Below are 21336 nucleotides of genomic sequence, written 5' to 3'. Positions count from 1 at the left end.
TACAGTTCATTTCAAGGAGACTGAATTGAAAGAAAATAAGAAAGTATTGTGATTTCAAACTGCTAAAAATGTTTAAAGATTTGGATTTTTTTTTTTTTAAGAGAGGATCTACTTTCCTCCTCAAACTTAAGAAGATGCCTTTAACAAATCTGTCTGTCAAAGTAAATACCTTTCAGGCCTCAGCCTTAAGACTTGCTAACATGTAGTCTTTCTGAACACATCTTTTTCAATTCTAAAAGACTATTTGAAATGCTTGTCTCCTAGCTATTTGCATACAAAGCAAGCTGTTCATTTACAGTATGCGCTCTCAGTGTATAAGTCAAGTCTCTTGTAAAGCAGACTGTTCCAAGAAGTAAAGTACCTTGTTTTTTGCACATGTAACAGCTATTTCAGAAAAATATAACTAAGAAATCTTAAGTTAAAATCCATGCTAAGAAATAATTTAAAGGTAAAACAGGTCTGATTCTAATTTATGATGGGGCAATTTTGCATCAGTACAGGGGTATTAAAGCAGTTATCATTTACTATCATTTAAGGTAATTCTGTGCTGCCAGCATAAGTGGTATAAAAAGGTGAAATGCAAATATGAATCAAACCACATATACTACTTTGAAGTGGTCCAAATTATGTTTGTAATTTCCTATTTTAATATTGATTTACCCTTTGGAAGAGCATCTTATAAGAAAACTTTCACAGTATTTTTAATGCCATCTTGGTCCTTCTTGCCTTTTGTTAGAGGATTTATAAAAATATATCAAAGTCTGTGGGCCACGAAAGATTGATGGACTTGCAAGAAACTCACTCAACTAGATTTTCAAATTACTTTCTTGTTCATGTGCAGTAATGGTCCCAGCTGTGAGCAAGATGTGGTCAAGAAGTACAGCTGTTGGTTATTTTTTGAGAGGATAAATCTGTTTTAATTCAGTATCACGTACCCTACATCTTGAAAAAGGCATATGGGATTTCATCACACCTCCCTCTCAGATTCTCATCTGAGCTGCTATTTGATTACATAATAGCTGGTTTTCTTCATCCTCTCAATACACACAAACCAAGAGATCAATCACCTATTGGCAGGAGAATTATCCTAGCAGGAGAATGGGCCAGCGCTGCAGAGGGAGCACAACAAATGCTACTTGTCCCTAGTTTCCTTCCTTCCACCAGAGCTGCCAAACTGTAGTTCAAGGACAAAGAGCACAGATTGCCTGTAGCTTGCTGTGAGCTACTGTATCAGCCCCCTGAGACCTTTGATAGAAGTGTTGAACTAGTCTGTCTTTTGCTGGGGCAAATCCATTGTCCATACTGAACTTTAATGAACCTATCCTCATGCTACAAGTGTCCTTTATTAATTGGCTAGCAGGTCTGTCTTTCTTTTTATGAGTCCGTGGGAGAAGGATTGCAAAAGACATAAGAATAGGCAATAAGAGATGGCATGTTTAAGGAGCCCATAAAATAAGAGCACTCTGAAATGGCTTGTCTTTGACCTTCAATCCCATTGCTGTGATTGTCTAAGGAATATATTAACACAATTGCTTTTCAGAAAACAAATGGAACCTAGCAAGGAATAGCTAACTGAGAGCAGGTTACCGGTCAAATTCTTCTCAGTTTCAGTGGAAACTTCTGCATGGAAAGCAAGTTCATTTTTATGCTACACCATGCTGTCTCTGCGTCTGAAGCCAAGGAACACAGGCATGGCCAAAGCATATCAGACTTAGGCTCTTTGCCAATTTCCTGGACTATATATTTCAAATGAAAGTGTAAGAAACTATTTATTAGATGAGGCTGTGAAATTTAGCTCTGTTTTGAAACTCTCCTTCTAATCTCAATGTTCAGAGCTGTCCTCAGAGCATAAAGCGAAAGGCTTTTGTCACTTCCTGCACTGAAAATTAACAATTTAATTCTGAATATTTTCCTTATTCATTTCAGTGTCCAGTTCTCTTTGAATTGTGTTCACCCTTAGCAGCATTTGAGGGAGCAAGTACAGCTCACATCATGTGAGAATTTTTTTCCTTTGATCCACATTGAACTTCAATGGGTATCTCACAGTTCTTAGGCTATGAAATGGAGGAAACAGAATATTGTATTCTTTTTTCTCTGGATTCTTCACTCATTTGCATACTTCTTCTGTGTATTCTGCTATTTATTTTTATTCAGAGTTGAATAATGCTAGTCCTTTCAATCTGTTTGTGCTATGTGTTCATTTATGCTGTGTGATGTCTTCAGATGAATGTGATCTATCTACTACTGTTCTCCTTTCCTGTGGTTTGAATACCACACAGGCTATCACAAGCTTTGCATGATATAATCCTCTGGGATTAATAAGATTAATTTTGTTTTACGTTTTCTAAAACCTTTTCTAAAGTTCTGTCTCATGGCTCTGATGTCAAAGCCATGCAATATAGCTCTCCCTAGGCCTCCTTGACAATGAAAGGCTATTTTTCATGATCTTAAAACCGTTTAATTCATTGCAATGTCATTCTATTTCTTTAAAAACTCCCCTTGATTTTCAGATGTCCCCTTTTGGGCAAATGTCTTTGATCTTAGTCCCATTGTCTAGAAAAAACCCCCATATACTGAAGAAAGAGACATAATGGATTGCCTTTCTGCACTCATGTGCTTAGGCTGAGCTCTGCTTCTTCAATGTTTTGAGCCCAAAGAGAGATTATTCACCACAATCTGCCTCTTTCCTAGAAAGGGCTAGGGTGCTCCAGGAAACATCTTTTCTCCACATTGAATTCCTGTGCCAGACATTATCTGTTTAATTCATTTGTTCCCAACTAGGATGCTGCATTCGTGACAATGTGGAGTAGACCCCTCCGGAGGCCAGCGGGAGGGGGGGGGAGGCAGGAGGGATGGGGAGGATGAAAGGAAGGAGTGAAGAACAAGGGCTTGATGCAGAGAGAGCCCCAGCACAGCAAAGGCACTGACAGGCAGAGGAGAGGGGCAGGAACTGCCATGGCTCAGACCTCTCTGCTGATGAAATGAAGTTTTCTAGGGGCCAGAGGAGAGAGGGCACAGTGGCTGCAATGCAGGAATCCAGTGAGTTGTGTTAAAACTATGTCTGGGAGCAAGGACCTGCCGAACAAGGACACAGCAGGCAAGGAGAGAATGATAGATGAACCCTTTTTATATCCATTCTGTCTCAACCTACTCACCTGACGTTTCCTCTGTCTTGATAAAATGATTATTCTAGTTTAATTTCCATTAAAATCGGGTTGTGAGTTCAAAAGCCTTCCCAGTCTTCCCTGGCAGCTCACTACATGGAGGAGGTCTTTGTTTCTTCAGACTGGAAGAGCTCCACCTCAAAGGTCAGGCCAACCACAGGTCTCAACACACTTCTCATATTTCTCCTTATTTTCCCACAAGAAACAAACTCATTCTAGGGGTTGCATTATCTTTCCTGGCTTTTTTTATTAATAATGGGCAAGACACACAATTCTTCCCCCAGAGATGATATTGATGGGAGCACAGAGTCCTTTGTTCTTAGTTTGTACTTGCACAAAGCATCACATTAAAGTAAACCTAAATTATTCCTTTAATAAGGCGTGAGTCATAACTGAGAAAAGACTCCAAGATTTGGTCACATTGCTGTGGGAAGGGTATTGCTCTACTGGGAGTTGTCATTGCTCAAGGTGAGATAAAAGTTCACACCAATGCATTAGGAAGCAAAAGCTCAAAAGATTTCAAACTGCTTCTGAAAATGAGAAATGCAAGGGATTTATGTGCTATCTTCATATAATCTTTCCATTTAAATTCCAAGTTCTATTGAAGAAAATAAGCTACTATGTATTAAACCTTTGGGCAGAATTGAAAAGGAGCTAAAGACAAGATGTGATCTCATCCTGACCATAATGCCAGACTTCCCTTGTTTTATGGAGAGCTTGTTTTGAAGCTTATTTTGAGTTCATTTGGCAATCAGCCACATTTGTCCCTTTTCCCTTTCAATTTGTCCATTTCAATGCTGCCATCTTGTGGGCCTACATGACCGTCTGGAAGATGCTGACTGAGTTCCTTATCGAAGCCACGTACTGCAGATTTCACCCGAAATTCTTCCTTACCAAGGACATTCCACTAATGTTTCTGTCTTTTCTAATTTTTGTCCAAATCTCATTGCAAGTTGTTGCAAAACGTTGCACCATTACAGGGCAAAGAAATACCAGAAAGTATATCTGATAAGTAAGCCAGATCTTTCTTTGTGAGTCATATATGTTACAACGTGGTTATCAGCTAATGCGGGCAAATCACAAGAATCAATCTAACCACAAAAAAATCCCAAAATATGGGTCATAAAGAGACAGGAAACAATCACATCATTTACAAAAAATAGTAGGTTTTCATCTGTTTCCCAGGAGGGATGCTCTTGCTATGGCTTCTCATAGTTTAAGGAGGAATGGTTCCATTAGTGGTCAATTGTATGTATTTGTTTTAAAGTATAGAATTAATCATCATCTATTGTTCCCCCTTTTCCCTCTTTCCTTGCAGAGCTACCACTATACAATTTCAACTGTGCCTTTGGCTGGGGATCCCAAAAGACTTTGTGCCACTGGGAGCACGACAACCAGGTGGATTTAAGGTGGGCAATCCTGACCAGCAAAACCGGGCCAATTCAAGACCACACAGGTAATCATGAGTTCATGATTTAGCCATTTTACATGGGAAGAGATTGTTCTGTTTAATACCAGCATGTCTTCAAAAATGACAGGAGAATTATAACTAAAGTATATTATAAAGTATCTTATAGCTAAAGTATGTGAAGTCAAAAAGATGGTTCTCTAGGAAACCTAATCTATTATAGGTAGTTACAGCTGACTGTAGTTATATTTTTTGTTGGGGAATAAAGATTATTTATTGCTAGGAACTGAAGATATTCCCCTGACTTGCCTTTGGATAACCATCATCTGGTGTAGAAAATATTTGAATGAACAAATATTTTGCAAATATCACTGACCAACTGATACAGTCATGAACAAACCTCACTTCATTCCTGTTTGTAGTTAGAGGGACTATCCACCACAGCAAGGTACTCTAAGTGAAACTTCCCAGATTGATGTATTACCATGCTCTTCTCCTTTCCAGCAGGAGTTGGAAATTATAGCCATCCTTTGCTCAAACTCAGTTTTTCCAGAAATATCACCCTGGGAAATTGATTGGTTTGTTTTGTAGTATCTAACTCATGGCTCTGCATAATTAGGCAATAAATATGCTGCAGGGTAGTGGAGAAGGGAGGGCACTGTGTGACCTGCACAGCCTCTCACTTTAGTGTTCTCACTTGCATACGTGCAGATTAATCAAATGTGTTGAGATGAATCCCCCTTCCCACTTCTGCTACCCTTTGCCTAATGAGAATGACAAGGAAATTAGACAAAATTGGACTTTTTAAATTCTGAGACACTTTCAATTGAATCTTAAGACAAGTACAGTAGTTTCAGGGAAAAAAAAAACTTGTAATACTTTGACTATAAATGGCATTGTACAAATAAATGGTATCAAATTAACTAAATGCAGTTAGCTGAAGTGAAGGCTGTAATGGTGGAAAAATTGATGTAAAGTGAAATGGCTCAGTAGGATCTGACATTGAAAAGAGGTTAAAAGCTATGTTAGCCAGAGACTGACAAAATCTAAAAGGCATGCATAAGTAAAGCTCTAATTAAGACAATGAAGACAGAGTTCCTGACCTAGCTCTGCAATAATATTCTGAAAATGAGAGCTATCTGCACTTTGCCACCAAAGATTACTGAGACACTGAACCTGTCTTCAGTCAAGAGATGAAGAAATTATATTCTTCAAATGAGATTTTGTTGTTTCCCCTGGACCTTGCTAGCGCAGAAAACTTACTTGTCCCGTGAGCTGTAGCTTTAGTAAGTCTTACTGGCCATCCTTTTTTCTCCTACTGCACTAACTTTCAATATTTTCCAAAATTTTCCTTAAAGAGCACCTTCACCTGCCAGGTTTGCCATTCACCTGCCAGCAGAATGAGTGGGGTGGATGTGAATGCAGACCATGAGCAGTCTGGATGGCACTGATGCCCCAAACAAACCCTCAGTGTCACCACTACATAGCAAGGCCACCCTATGTGTTGGGAGAACCACAGTGAGCAACTCCCAGACACATCTTTCTCTCAGCCACATGCACAAAGCTGAAGAAAATCCACAGAAGTCATCTTCAACAGTAATTGCTTTAAGGCAGCAGGATACACTGTATGTCACTTCAAATTATACATGTTGTGATTAAATCTGGCCGGTGTTAGGTCTTCCAACTGAGACAGTCATCCTAATGCTGTGATTATTTTCCTTTTTTTTTCCCTCTGGATTTCCCTATTACCATTCTTTGATGAGATTTGCACATGTTGTGCTACTCTCTGCACAGAAGCGAAGTTGGAAAGGGCATATAGATATAACCACTCCTGCTTAAGAAGCTGGACAAGATGTTACTGCAGTAAGACAGGAAAAAAAAAGGCATAATTTTTTTTTTTTACAATTTAATATCATCTTTCCCTGTAAAATTCTTTCAAAGACCAGATACTTTGACATGCATATTGGGCAGGATACCTCTAACTGCCCACAGAAAAATCCAACAAGACATCCTTGTCTCATGTTACAAGAAATATTTTCCATTCTCATCTATTAGGCCCACTTCTTCCACCCACTGGGTTTATCCCGTTCCTCTTTGTTCCTGGTTCACCTTTTTCTACCCTGTCCTTCTTATGCTTCCCAGAGTAACAATGCTCATCTTCCTGTCTTCATTGGACTATACCATTGCTATCCAGCAAGTATCAACTATATACTATTTCACATGAAATTCAAGAATATCATGTATAAACAAACACCAATGCTGATTAAAGACCACCTTTCCAAAACATCTTTTGCATCTTTTTAATTTCCTTTTGTTTAAGCATACAGAGAACTGTACACTTATTTCAGCATTTGAGCAATAGTATTTCTTATTATTACTTTTGTCCTACCTACTCTCAAAATATCTTTATACCAATATCAATAAATGTTGTCTCCATCCTTTTGTGTGAGTGCATTGCACATGCAGTCTATTCTTAAACACACCAGGATGAACTTCATGTTTTTTCACCATAATTCCCTGCAAAGAATCTGTTCAAAAGCTGACTGTAATGGATGTCTGGCTGGTGTAAATCAGAACCACTTCCCTATAGTCAGTGTCTTGCTAAGCAATTTTCTGTTACCAAACTAATCACACTCCCATGTGCTTCTCTCCCAGCGTGATTAAGAAAGTAATTTTCCAAGTTAAGGGTATTAGGTGTTCAGATTTCAACATGCATAAATCCATTATGCTCTTTGGAAAGTACCAACCATAATCTTCCTCTTTCAAGAAACGGCTCACAAGTACATAGTGCCCAGTATATTGTTAGAAAAATCAAGGGCGTAAGTCAGACACTATCTGCGACTCTATTTAGGAACACTATTTAGATCTCAGTTCCTGATCTCTGACCATGGCTATTCAAAGCCATTTCATCCTTCAGTGTTTTCCCCCTTCTAATCTTGCCTTCTCGAGTACAGATTACTTTAAACAGAGGTTTTTTAATAGCTCTCTGCACAATTACCATGGAGTAGGCCCCAGGGACTTTTATTTAGCCAGCCTAGTATTGGCTGCCTTCAGGAGGTGCACGCTAAGTAATGGAGCATATGCTGTCACACCAAACAGGCTTTTGCCTCCTTCCCTGAGCAAAAGCAAATGCCTTGTGTGTGTCATGTAGTGAGCATGTTCTTACAGCTCACTATCGGCACAAAGCATCCCAGTGAACAGCACAGGAGATGGTGAGAGGAAATCATGGAATAACAATGGTTTGGGTCCTGGACAAGACCTTTAAAGGGCATGTAGTCCCAGCCCCCTGCAATGAACTGGGACATCTTCAACTAGATCAGAGCCCCTTCCGACCTCATCTTGAGTGTTCCCAGGGATGGTGCATTTACTCCTCTCTGGACAATGTGTGCCAGTGTTTCATCACCCACCAATTTTCTTCCTTGTGTCTAGTCTGAATCTACCCTCTTTCAGTTTAAAACCATTACCCCGTGTCCTGTCACTATAGACCCTATTAAGAAGTTTGTCCTCATCTTTATTATAAGTCCTCTTTACTTACTGAAAGGCAGCAATGAAGTATCCCCAGAGTCTTCTCTTCTCCAGGCTGAACAACCCCTACTCTCTCAACCTGTCCTCATAGGTCAGGTGCTCCAGCTCTCTGAACATCTTGGTGGCACTCTTCTTACAGCATATGAGCTTTTCTAGAGCTCCCAAAACAACCCTCTCTGACTCTCGTTTGTGATGCTTGATCCATCAGCATGGGAAGAAAACAAAATGGTCAGGGGTGTTTGTTTGTTAACAAAGAAAATTAGAACTGGTGGCTATTCCTAACACAGTCCTTCTGTCACAGTAGGAGATGGCAATTTCATTTACTCACAAGCTGATGAAAGCCAGAAAGGCAAAGTCGCCCGACTGCTGAGCCCCGTGATTTACTCGCAGAACTCTGCCCACTGCATGACTTTCTGGTACCACATGTCCGGCGCACACGTGGGCACCCTGAAGATCAAACTGCGGTACCAAAAGCCAGATGAATATGACCAGGTGCTGTGGACCCTGAGTGGGCACCAGGCAAACTACTGGAAGGAAGGACGTGTTCTTCTTCACAAATCTGTGAAACACTACCAGGTGAGCTTGGCTGCTCCCCACTGAACTGACAGAGCTGAGGTCATGTTTTATACACCATAGCAAAAGATGTCACTGAAGGATTTGTGTAGACAGTATTACACCTACAGATGAGGTTGCTTGCTGTGACTAATAATAGTGAAATATTTCATGGTATCTCAGATTACAGTGATGCAAGCAATTTGTTGTCGAAGGCCAAATAAATACTTTAGAAATCGCTTATCATCAGTCACAAAGCTGCCTCTTTGCCACAGTTTTGCTGATGTAGAAGTCTGTAATGAAGTTATGACAGTATATAAATTTACATTTGCGTGTATAAGTTCATAAAGGCAGGCAATGCAGATTTTCAGGCCACAAACAATGTAAATGTAGATGTGACATCATGGCAGGTGAAGATGTGTGTTAACAACTAATTAAGAAACCCTGAAAGCTGCAATTGTGTGCTAACATGAAAACAATGTTAATATTATCTTGTTTTGCCAGGTGGTTATTGAGGGAGAAATTGGAAAAGGAACTGGAGGAATTGCTGTGGATGATATTAAAATTGACAATCACGTAGCACAAGACGATTGCCGAAGTAAGTGTAAAAAACAAGAACATAGAGAATTCTCATCCAAAACATTATTTATTTTGTTTTGATATCTGCTTTTTTCTCTCAGAAAGAGATAGATAATTATTAGCTATATGGGAAGTTTTCCATTGAAAACATTCTGATTCAGCCCATAGCTTTATTCATAGTAAGTGCCACTGCTGTCACCTTGGAATGGCAGTGTTTTGGATCAGAACCGGCATCCTACTGACATGGGTCACAGCATATTCACATTCTCACATCTCTCCCTGTATTTCATATTGATGCCCTCTTTAAATTTCTCTGCTTTTCCTAATACTCTTCCCTGTTTTAACTAATGTTCAAAATCCAATTTAATTTCTTCACCCTTTTTAGATCACTTACTACCAAGCCTACTTAAATTCTTTTTTAAAGGACCATATAAAGAAAGCCCTTTCAGGATAAGCAGACAGGGTCAAATGGCCCCTGCTCTGTCCTCTGCTGTCCTGTCATTCTGAGTTTGCTGTGGCTCATTTGCTGTAGTCGTCAGCTCCCAGACATGCAGGACACAAAGTAATGTTAGGACATGGCCTTTCCCACATCTGAGCCAGGCTATTCCTGAGATGCTCTTTGAGTCCTTTTATTTCTGGCCAGTCTTGGGTTATTCCAGTCACTGCTGATCATATGCACATTGCATACTGCACGTAATTTGGCAGCAGCAGCCCCAGATAAACACAAGCACTGAATGCTGTCCTTCACAGTGGAGATGAAGCAATTACTTTTATGTAAAAGAGGGAATAGAAATTATTAGATTTAGGAAGATAAACTTATGCCATGTGAGTTGGCAACATGACTGAGACCAGTAATAGTGGGTGCTCCTCACCTTTTGTAGCTAACATCCATTTAAGGGTAACATGACAGCCTTCAGCTATCTGGTAATTTCACTGCAGGATAAGAAAACTGTACAATCTTTTTTTATCACACAGTCCAAACACTGGGGTTCATCAAATGCCACCAGAGTGACAGTTAGCAGGAAAGAGAGGCAGGACACACTGCTTGGTCCTCCTGCAGTGTCCTCAGTGCCAAGGAGGGTGCTGGGACCACAGTGACTGTACTTACCTGGCTCCACTATGAGAAAGGAAATTGACTCCTCTCCTACCTTCACATGTTTTGGTTTTTCAAACAAAATGTTGAGCAAAGATTTCTGGCCTGAAGGAGCTAAATCCAAAAGCTCAGCCTGAAACCCAAACACAAGTGGTCTCGCTGCAGTCAGTGAAACTATTCTTGTGATTAACTATGCCTATGCTGATGAAGTGTTATGGAATTGGGCTCCAAAATTGTAAATACAGTGAATGAGATGCTAATTCATCACACTGATTTCTCTTTTCCAGGCATGGAAAACCCCTGCTGATAACTAAAACTGTGCCAAGACTGGGCGGAGAGGAGTTTTTTAATCTTTCTTTTTTCCTCCGTTAATTTTCAGAGCCCATTATAATGAACAGTTCTGTCAAGCCGCCATAATGATGCTCTGACACAGGAAAATCTGCTATACCATTATTGCCAGCATGGTAGTCAATCAGTGTTTGTAACCCTAATAATCAATGTCAATTCTTTTGCTTCATTAGAATCAACTGATGTGGAGAAAGATATAGATGAAGAAGAAGAGCCAGATATTAATCAAACAGGTAAAAACTGTGTTATTTTTTTAAAGGGAATTAATTTTAACATGTATTTTAGTGTGAATTTGTACATTCTATTCATTTATTTGTAGATTTGCTCTCTAACTGCATATTGTATTAAGGTGTTTTGATTTATCTGGATCAGACACTAAGAAGGCTTACATTTATTTAAAGAAAGTAATAGTTTTATTCTTCTGTGTTATATAATCTTATGGACTTTTTATTATTTTTACCTATTTCAAACCTTTCACATTTTATATATACAATTTGTTACATTATATACATATATGTGCATGCACTTTTTAGCTCCTCAATATCTGGTTATCTAGAAGGTTTGTCCACTGATGTAGAAAGCACTATCATTATATCTTACAATTTATGACTCACACCATGCCTCGGTAATTGGGCTCAAAACTCTTCAGGTTAATTGTTTCACAGACCTGGCTGAAAATGTCATTTTATGACCAGTCTAGCAAAGCATTATCATTTTCGATGATGATAGCTGTAAATGGATCATTAAATGGATCATAATTGTCATATTGTCCCAATAATAAAATGTATTTGCATTTTTCAGACAATGAGCTTATTTTTTTTCTGTTACAGTCAATGGGATTGCTGTAATTGGTTTCAGTGAAAGAGGGTTTGTCTGAAAAGACTTTTGGGCTTTTCTTGCAACAATTACAGGGTTAGCTGCTATTGGATCATTTTCATAAACTGAAAGGGTTGAGGGAAAACATTATGATACCCAGTGAATATTTTACACAAGGGGGCAGAGTGCTCTTCTGTGTCAGTGCTGCCACTATTTCCACTTCAAGATCCAATCCTAAAGTCATTGAAGCGGAAAGGATGCAAAGGACATTTCCAACCACTGTCTTAGGCTATAAACTCTCACACTGAGCTGAATAGGATTTGATTAACATTTTTGATCTAAATACTGCAAGCTGGTAAAATATAATCAAAAGGCCTGGTTATTTGCTCCTAAGACTCCTATTTAATCCAAGGCAGAATCAGACCTCTTCTAATAGGCAGCAGATTCAAAGACTGGAGAATAGTTTGGAAAAAATCAACAACTATTTAGGCCACATTATAGTTTTCAGCTATTGTTGACTACCTCCAAGAAGCTAGGTTTTAAAATTATGTAGAAACCTATGTCAAAAAAAAGTGATGTTCTTTCTCAAAATTTCCAATTCATCGAACAAAGTTTTAACTAGGATTGGTTCTGAAAATTTTGCAATTCTTCACTCCATTTCAGGGTTTACACCTCCATACCGTACGGGCGAGGACTATGATGACATCTCCAGGAAACCAGGCAATGTCCTGAAGACCCTAGATCCAATCCTTATTACTATCATAGCCATGAGTGCACTCGGGGTGCTTTTAGGAGCCATCTGTGGAGTTGTTCTGTACTGTGCCTGTTGGCACAATGGGATGTCAGAGAGGAACTTGTCTGCACTGGAGAATTATAATTTTGAACTGGTCGATGGTGTAAAACTGAAAAAAGATAAACTAAACACACAGAATTCATACTCGGAAGCATGAAGGTATAAAGCGACTGGAGAAGTTTCAGAGAATCTGAATCGGGATGGAAGGACATAGCTCGGTCGTGCTGGGGAACTGTTGATCTTTTACTGTACAGGCTGAAAAGTGCATTGATGACACTGAGCCAAGATTTTCTCAGGAGCTTCAGTGAGTGTGTAACCGATGAACATGGACAACAATCTGTGTTAACAACCTGAATCATGTACAGTCTGCTTTTTCTGTTGGTTTTATTTGAAATAATCGAATGCTGGTGTTGAGACCAAGTATGATTGACTTATAGTTCATTTTGTCTTTCTTTCTCTCCCTCTCTTTTATTTTCCGTTAATGGCTAATTTTGTTTTTACTGTGCAAAATCCAAGATGCTGTCACAAAATGTATTCAGTGGGGTCCTTTGGATGGACATGCTGTCTGTAGCTCAGTGCCCAGAAAATATTGGAGTAACAGCAATTTAGTGGACTTCTGCACCTGTATTTGTGTATAATTGCTCGTGTTGTGCATAGGCAAAGAAGGGTTAGGATGTTTTTGAAAGTACTGCTGCATCAGTACCGATATAGTGTGTCAGCTCTGTTTACGAAGCAATACAGTCAAATTTTATTGATGTTTTTCAGTGTTGTACTAAATTTTGTGCTTGTGAACTCCATAAAAGAGTATGTGCCATCATCAGACACAACTGGTAACCAAGTGTACTGCCTAAAAATGAAAAAAAAAGTCCTTGGCACTGGCTAGTGTATGTCCTCTCAAGTGCCTTTTTGTTTGTACTGCTTCTCATTGTGTTAACATTAACTACAGCTTCTCTGCAGTTATGCCCTTGTCTTTAATCATATTCTGATGGCTCACTGACTAAAAGAAAAGTATATTTTAGTGTAAGAAAATAGCCTCAACAAGGCAAGGGCTAATCAGATTTGACAACCTGGCTCGATTGTTCTGCTTTCTGTATTTCAACTTCATGTCTCTTGACCCTTTTGTATAAAGCTGCAATATCCCCTTTTATTGTTCTTTCATATAGAATGTATTTTCAAATGTAAAATTTCTCTCCCTTTCTCTTCTCTTTCTCTCTCTCTTTGTCTCTCTGAGTAGGTTGCATAAGCATTTGCCATTGCCAAGGAAAGAAAACTTCAGCTTTAACTTGCTGGTAATGGCAAAGGATTTTATTAGAGTTTGTGTTTAAAAATAAGGGAAAATTCTTAACTTTATCCTCCAAAGTCGAACTTTGGGTTTCTTCTTAACAGCATAAAGTGACAGTATCTTTTTTCCTGATGTCATGAAACATGTCTTTTATCCTGAACAGCTTGCCTGTTAATTACACTGGGGAAAATGCTTCCCTTACTGAGAAGATTGCCTTTAAAATGAGAAACTTTCCTCCTCCTGCCCCTACCTGAACTCAGAGTTCTGTTCTCTCAGTGTACGTGTATTTTCATGCTAATCAATGCTAATTGGGCTTACTGTGGGTACTGAGGGCAGAATGAAATCCCACAGTGTATGTAGGGTATGTTCTTACCATCACATTATATCCAATTGGCATTTCATACCAGGCAGTTTCTGTTCGACCAGAAGTGTAGACAGTGACCAGTTCAGTGAACTGAGTGCTATAAGCTGTCAGAAAAAATGTGTTTGACAATTATGTGGCAATTTTTAAAATATTTTAGGGCAAATATTATTGGACAAATAATATTCAGCAGCCTATGCAGCTGGTCCAACAGGGTAAAAAGAATCAAAAGCATGTTTCCCACAGGGGTCCACAGGAGGTGACAAGGGAGCAAGGGGACCTCTCCCCTCCTGCGGGTGTAAGGGGAGCCCCTGGGTTTTCTGCGGTGACCTGCACACAGCACAGCCATAAATGGGGAGGCAGCTTCCACATTCCCCTGGGTATCTACCAACCAGCAGATAAAACCAGTGCAAACATGGGTAAAGGAACATCCTGCCAAAGTGCTGGATGCGTGTTTTTTGTCATTGAATTTCCCGAGTAGAGTCAGGGAAGTGCTTGGGACTTTCTGAGTTAGTCTTTTCCAAAATTGCTTTTGTAGAAGAACAATGAAATAACCTGTCCAGGATTAGGATTAAAGAAGGGCTAATTCAGCCTTGAATTACATGGAGCAACAGAATCCACCCTTATTATTTATCAACTAAATGTTTTGAGCCATATAATTTCGCCAATATGAGCTATGAAAAGGAGAAATATGTAGAAAATCCACCAGTAACCCAGAAACTTAAGAAAAGAGAGGGAGACAGGAGGTAAAAATTGAGGTTTGAAGTTGAAAATATTTTAAAGGAAGATCCAGTAGAAAAAAAAAGTGGACAGTTTTACTTCAGAGGAGTCCTAAAGACACTGACTATCAGGAAAATCCAAATACCCACTTCAGGTCATCAAACCTTATATTCATGGAAGAGTTACCTCCCCAACCTCTCAATGTTGGGTCCTCCAGCAGGTGAGACAGTGCACCTAGGGCCTGAAAGTTTTGCCTAAGAATTAGTCCATGAGATGTCCCAAGTGACAAACTCACAAAAGGTAGAATTTTCATTGGTTTCTAACACTGTAATTTGTCCATAATAGTATTGCAGCAGCTAGTTAATTAACCCAAAGAAAAAAGGATTTTTCAAAACTCTTTTCAGCACACCACCACTGTGTGAGTCAGGAGTTAAGGGCCTGCTCTCCTTAGCTAAAAAAACTTCTAGTCCACTAACTTGACTAAGAGTTATATCCTTATATTGCCTTGAAGAGAAAATCTCATTGGGGAGCCCAAACCCAAAACCTTTTGAAATATTCCCACTGATTTCAATGGATTCTGGACCAGCTCTGGGTCTTAATCTATTTGAACAGAAAAGCTGGTAGTTGGTGGGTTTTTTCCTTCTTTTAACGTACTGATAATAGTGAACATAAAAAGATATATATCTCCTTTGTGTTCTTCAGACCTTACTATGATAATGAGGATCTAGCACTGAAGATTTGATTTCTCTGAAGGTAATAGAATGAAAGTTGCCCTTCAATAAAGGAAAAATGATACTGCAACTTTACATTGAAAAGTATCTTGCACTGATAAATATATTTAAAAAAATTATATGTTTATAAAGTTATTAATTTGTAAAGGCAGTGTTACAAAATGTTCAGTTTATATTGTTTTAGATTGTTTCATAATTTTTAAAGTGTAAAATAACATATTTTTTTCTTTATTGAAAAACTATAAAAATCTTCAGTAGTAAAATGATTTCATTTTACTGGTATATTATTGCTTCATGTTTTGTACCATCATAAAACTTTGTGCAAATTTTTTTTACAGAAATTTTTATTTTCTATGACAATATGACACTTGTAAATTGTTGTTTCAAAATGAACAGCGAAGCCTTAACTTTAAATGACATTTGTATTCTCAGACACTGAGTAGCATAAAAAAAAACACATAGAACTGAACTGTAACTTAAATTTCCAAACTATGACTACTACATTCCAAAGAAACAGTTGAATTAAACATTTTCATAAAATATCCCATAGCTGATGTATTTTATTATACTAAAATGGATTGGTATTATTAAATGGCTGGTTTTATTTAGCATCTTGCAACAAGCACAATGTTTTAATCCCAATTACGTTTGTTGGTAGGCAACTCCAACAAACAGACACTTTGGTGGGTTCATTCATGGTTTAGGATAGAGAGATTCACCTCTGCCTGCCCATTTCTCTTTCCTTGCTGGAGTACACTCCAACGACATGCCTAACTTTTAGCCAAACAGCAGGAATTTAAGAGGACAAATCTGCCACCCCTGCTCTTTTGCCATGGGATGCCCAATATAATACCCTATGCAGGTGTTACACCCTCCCTGTGGCTTGTTCTTGGTTGGGGGTGAGATTTACTCCCAAGTAATGTCCATTTTGAGGTGTTGCTCCACTAAGTCTCTGCTCTGGGGGTAAGGTTTGTACAGATAAGGTCCCTTCAAATTTTCACTGGAGTCACTGGGACTTACCCAACTATGGCTAAATCTTCCAGTGCAGAGCACAAGTTGCTGACAGGAGCAAATGCATCCAGGGCAGCCCATTGGGCCTGATTTGTAATTCAGTTGGGTGCTAAACTCATCTGAGGAACAAATGATTGTGTGTAGGGAGATCTTCAAGAAGTTTGCATCCAGATCAGAAGCTACAGATTGCACATTTCCTGTTTTGTGCAATACTTACATAATTTGTTCCTTTTTAATACTCAGTACTCTGCACATTAAAGATTGACAAATCTTTTCTTTACATTGCACGCATGAATAAGCACATACTGTCAGGATGTCATTAGGTTGAGTACAAACATTTTACTTCAGCTACTTTACTGCTCCTGGGAGTATTGTACTTATTACCATATATTTGATCATCATTAACACTTGAAAAGAACATATTGAATCTTGTCTCCTGACAAGAGAGCAGCGTTTTGGGTACCTGTTTAAAACATGACATGGAACTACAGCAAGCACCTGAGCAAAACTTTGCTTTCTGATTGGAGTAGGGATTGCTCTCAAAAGGCAGTTGTGAAGGTTGTTGTCCACAGAATCACTAAACCTAAATTCCTTAGAAATGTACTTCATTGCACTCTGTCTGCTTCTGTGATAACCAGCCACAGGGCTCTTTGAGGGAAAATAAATGGCAATGGAATTAATTAGTGAAAAAAAAAAAGAAATCTATAAAGTGAATCCGTTGAGGATTAAGTTCAGGAAAGAGAGACAAGTATTTAAAGTTAAGAAAATTCTCTTTCTTTCATTTAGGGGAAATTGATTTGCCTGGAAGCTAACAAGTGCTTAGCACTAAATCTTCAGTTTTCCACACTAAATAGGCTGCTTAAAGGAAAGACAAAAATAGTGCAATGGAATCTGAATTACATTTTAGAACATAACTTGTAAACTTGAAAGAAAAAGAAGAGCAGATGAAAATAACAGGTGGGTCACCTACAGACAACCAGTGCCAGGAGTGCATAGCTCTGAGGCACAGATATTAGGGTCATGGTTCTTAAAAAGGGTCTTTGGCAGGTAGCAATAAGCAAACCCCATTATTATTTCACCAATCAAATGTAGCATCCCTGATCCAGCATCCACATGGTCAATCCCATTTCCTTTACTTTTGGCAGGGCACAGGAGAGGGTGTGGGCAGCACCACTGGCCTGTGGTTGGTGGTGGGTAGGGCCCACTGGCACCATGGAAATGGCAGCAGTGCCGATCTGTGCAAACTTGCCCTTGGGACCAAGGCTGCCAGTCCCAGTGGAGATGAAGGTCCTCCATCCTCATAACCTTTCTTTTATGAGGCATATGAAGACCTTACAGGTGTGTACTAATATGGCTCTAATTTTGACCCTCAAAAGTCTTTTCTGATGTACAATTAGTCCATTTCCAGTTCAATTCTTCTAAACCAATTTGTCAAAGTCAAATGTCAAAGTTGGGTTTGATTTTCAGATCATAGCATCTGGACATTAGATCCCAGAAGTAATTCCCTTCCCATTCCTTAATTGTGCTGTCCTTTGCAATACATTATGCCTCACAGCATATTGGTTCAAGCAACATTAATTTATTAGAGCGTTAATTTCTTCTTTTATATCATTTTGTGCCTCAAGTCACCCATAACCACAATGTTATCTACAAGTGTCTGTTAAATTATAACAGAGTGTATCTGATTTTTTTTTTGCCATGGGATACATTGAATAGCTGTTTTATTTTCCGATTAGTCCCCCTGTACTCCCTAATTGCTTTTCCACAGTAGGTCAGTTCTCTATATACATTTTCATTCTCATAGCTACACACAATCAAGCTGTAATCTTATCACCTCAGGACTGATGGTGTCTCAACATTTATAACTGAAAATCTCATTAAAAAGTCTTCTGGCATTTTTCACAGATGGATGGAGTCTTATCATGTGTCCAAACCTAATTCCATCTTCAATAATCATATTCTCCTATTTAAACTTACATTGTTTTTATTCATCTCTCAGACATTTGATTCATGTCCCTGTCATTGTACTGCATCACTGTGCACCATGCACAGAGTTTTATTACAGAGAGTTGTGTTTCCATAATGGGTGAGGTGGGTCTCATTGAAAAAGGAATTGTAACCTTACTGGAGCACTGTTGATACCCAAGAGAGAGGTCGGGTGTTGCTCTCAAGGGTAGAAGGTAAGGAGAATGTTTTGGCAGGGTTTGTCAGGTGCTGCTATAACAGAGACTGAGGGATTTAATGATGAGAGCATGGAGGATGAAGGACTTGCCTGAGGAAAAAAGTACTTCAGGTGGCATGAGCTGCAAAGAGAATTATCAGAAAAGTCCCTTGTTAAATTGCTCATTTTTCCCTGATTAAAAATAAAAACCAAAGAAACAAACAAACAAAAAAAAACCCATTCGCAATTCTCAAAAAATATCTGTAATACAGAAATGTCTCCGGCAGCTCCTATGCAGTTCTAAATTCACAGTCATAGAAAAAAGGAAGACACAGGTAGCATCTCAGGGCTATAGACTGGCATTCTTCATGAATCATTTTCATCTTGAAAACCTTTATTCCCTTCCCTCTGTAATGTTGTTTTATGCCACTTGTTTCAGAAGTAAATTGCCTGGGCCAAACTACTGGTTTTTATGATTTTCTACTGTTAATATATTTTTCTGTAGTGCAATTTATGCTTCCCTCACTGCTCAAATACTTTTATAACATCTCCCTATGCATTACTAAGGCATGCACAGCATGAAATTAGCCCAGCCAGCGCCCCACATACCATACGTCAAAAGAGAGAAGAGCCCATTTCATCCCTCTTCCACATCTCCTCTTCCACATCCTTGCCAGGGATGTGTACTCCATGTCAAACACTCAGATACTACATCTTTAATAGATAATCTACCTTTCAGGGAGCCTCAATGTTTTCTACTTGGGGTCTGATATCTTTGCATTCATTAAATATTGATATCAATCTTCTTACTAAATATTTACTTACTAGCTTCATAACTGTTAGCATACCAGAGTGGGTCAGTGGGTCACTCTCATTTTGCCTTTTGAGACTACTAACTAGATCCCAGTATTTTATCTTTCTCTCCTTTTAACCTTCTGATCAGACCGTGTTTCCCATAGCTCTATCAGCAAGAAAAAGAAAGAAAAAAAAAAACAACCAAAAAAGATAGCTGTCCAATTTCTATCTACATGACTGAAAAAAGTCCATTAAACATGTAAAGAAAAATAAATTTCTTTTTATTTTGAAACATGTTTTTGTGGAGTAAAGAGGAAAGTCACCAGACTGGTTGGAGATGGTATCTGAGATGTCTGTGAAGCAGTAAGGAGACAGTCACTGGAGCCTTCTAAAAATTACTCTATAACATCTGGAAAGACTTAACAAGTCTACAAAGTGATGGGAGCACAGGATTATCAAAGTAGGCAGATTGTGAAGGTATTGGTTTACCCCAATCATGGCTCACAAAATGGAAGAAAAGCAGGAAAATAATTCATGTTAAGAGTAGATCAGAAAGAACCTTCTTATTCTAGGTTCTAGTTATTAGTTTCTCTTTTAATCAGTCCTCAGAGGATGGGAAGCAAAGCAAGGAATTAACTGAACTACAGATCAGTCCCACCTACAGCTCATGTTGACTAATTCACGCCCTACTGTTATCATGCAGCTCTGAAACTGAGGCAAGGAGATGCTGAGTGCCACCACCCTCCATGTGAAAGATCTCTGACCCTCAACACCAACTCCTTTTCAAGTTCTCTGAATGGTTACCTGCAGGAAGTGATACCACCTTGTACCCATCGCATACATTTCAAATGTATTTTTATCGTTGTTGACCATATTATGTCCCTTTTGCATATCTTAGGCCTTTCTTCTTCTTAAGACAACACCTGCCAACTAAGCCATGTTTCCCCAAGCTCTGTCTTGCATGGTGCAGAGTATTCCAGTTCCCATTTACCAGCTTGGGAAGCCCAGTGTGGGACCAGACCTCCCATTCACTCAGCTGGTGCTGCTCTGCTACCCTAGCCTCTCCTGGCTTGCTGGTTGTTTTGCATCACTATCTTGTTTGCAATAGAAGGTCATTGAAAGTTCACTTGAAATCTAGACTCTTATTTCAGTGCCATAATCTGTAGGCAACTAAGGATCATCTTTGCTACTTTTAACAAGTCTTTTCACAATCTATTCCCTTTTCTTCATGCATACTGAGGTCTTAAAGTGGTCAACTTAAAACCATACATCTTGATAAAGTGGCTGAATTACTGCTGCTGAATGGTGGGCCATTATCTACAATTAGTTTATGGCTCTTAATAGCCATTATTGTGAAAGATGGATTCCTCTATAGCATAAGTGTCTTACCAAAGATCCTGTTAGTACTTACTCTTGCTTATGAAAAGTTAAATGGTAGCTGCTTTCTGGAAAAGATCACGTTGCTCTTAGGTTGAAATAAACCATTCCCAGCTTATTTCTCTGGGTAATAAATAGGTTATATGCATTATAATAGTCATTATAACCTAATATGAGCACTATTTGCTTCTTCGTGTACTGTATGCAAATGTGTGCAGCACTATATAGACAGAATGGAGAAATGTTGTAAGGATGTCACCATCTAGTTCAAGAGGAAAATACCAGACATCTCACAGGTTACTACAAGGATGTAGTAACTTGCCTCAGAGTAGCAGCTTTTCTTTTTCTGTTTATAGAAGTATGGTGGTTAGAAGAGTTAGAATAAGTGTGTGCCAATTCCTTGGAGAAAAACTATGGATTTATGAATCTCCTTGAGGAAGTGCTTCCTGATGAAGGACATGAAGGAGCAGAGAGTAGAGGCAGAGTAGATGGGGTCATGAACTTCATTTTACTTCTCATCATGAGTAATAGTGCTAAACTGATAGTCAGTCAGATCTCTCATTTTCTTTAATTTAACGCTATACTTCTTGCTCCTTGCATTACTGACCCCACATTATAAC

At 38.8% G+C, this 21336-nt stretch overlaps 1 protein-coding gene across 6 annotated transcripts in view; it reads left to right on the top strand.

Annotated features, from left to right (window-relative positions):
• Positions 1–15914, top strand: part of NRP1 (neuropilin 1) — a 113303-nt gene extending 97389 nt beyond the window's left edge. For 4 of the 6 annotated variants that reach the window (XM_027686829.1, XM_027686831.1, XM_027686828.1 and 1 more), the window contains 5 exons: positions 4483–4620; positions 8399–8673; positions 9154–9247; positions 10843–10902; positions 12149–15914. In XM_027686829.1, the coding sequence (XP_027542630.1) occupies positions 4483–4620; positions 8399–8673; positions 9154–9247; positions 10843–10902; positions 12149–12435 (854 nt within the window). In that variant the 3' untranslated portion in view covers positions 12436–15914. The remainder of the gene's footprint in view (positions 1–4482; positions 4621–8398; positions 8674–9153; positions 9248–10842; positions 10903–12148) is intronic. The other 2 variants (XM_027686832.1, XM_027686830.1) reach the window with 2 other exon arrangements.
• Positions 15915–21336: the final 5422 nt, after the last annotated feature.

This window comes from Neopelma chrysocephalum, unplaced genomic scaffold (genome assembly GCF_003984885.1).
Source record: "Neopelma chrysocephalum unplaced genomic scaffold, ASM398488v2 Primary Assembly neopelma1_72, whole genome shotgun sequence".
Taxonomy (NCBI): Eukaryota; Metazoa; Chordata; class Aves; order Passeriformes; family Pipridae; genus Neopelma; species Neopelma chrysocephalum.
This window is presented reverse-complemented; position numbering and strand designations above follow the sequence as displayed.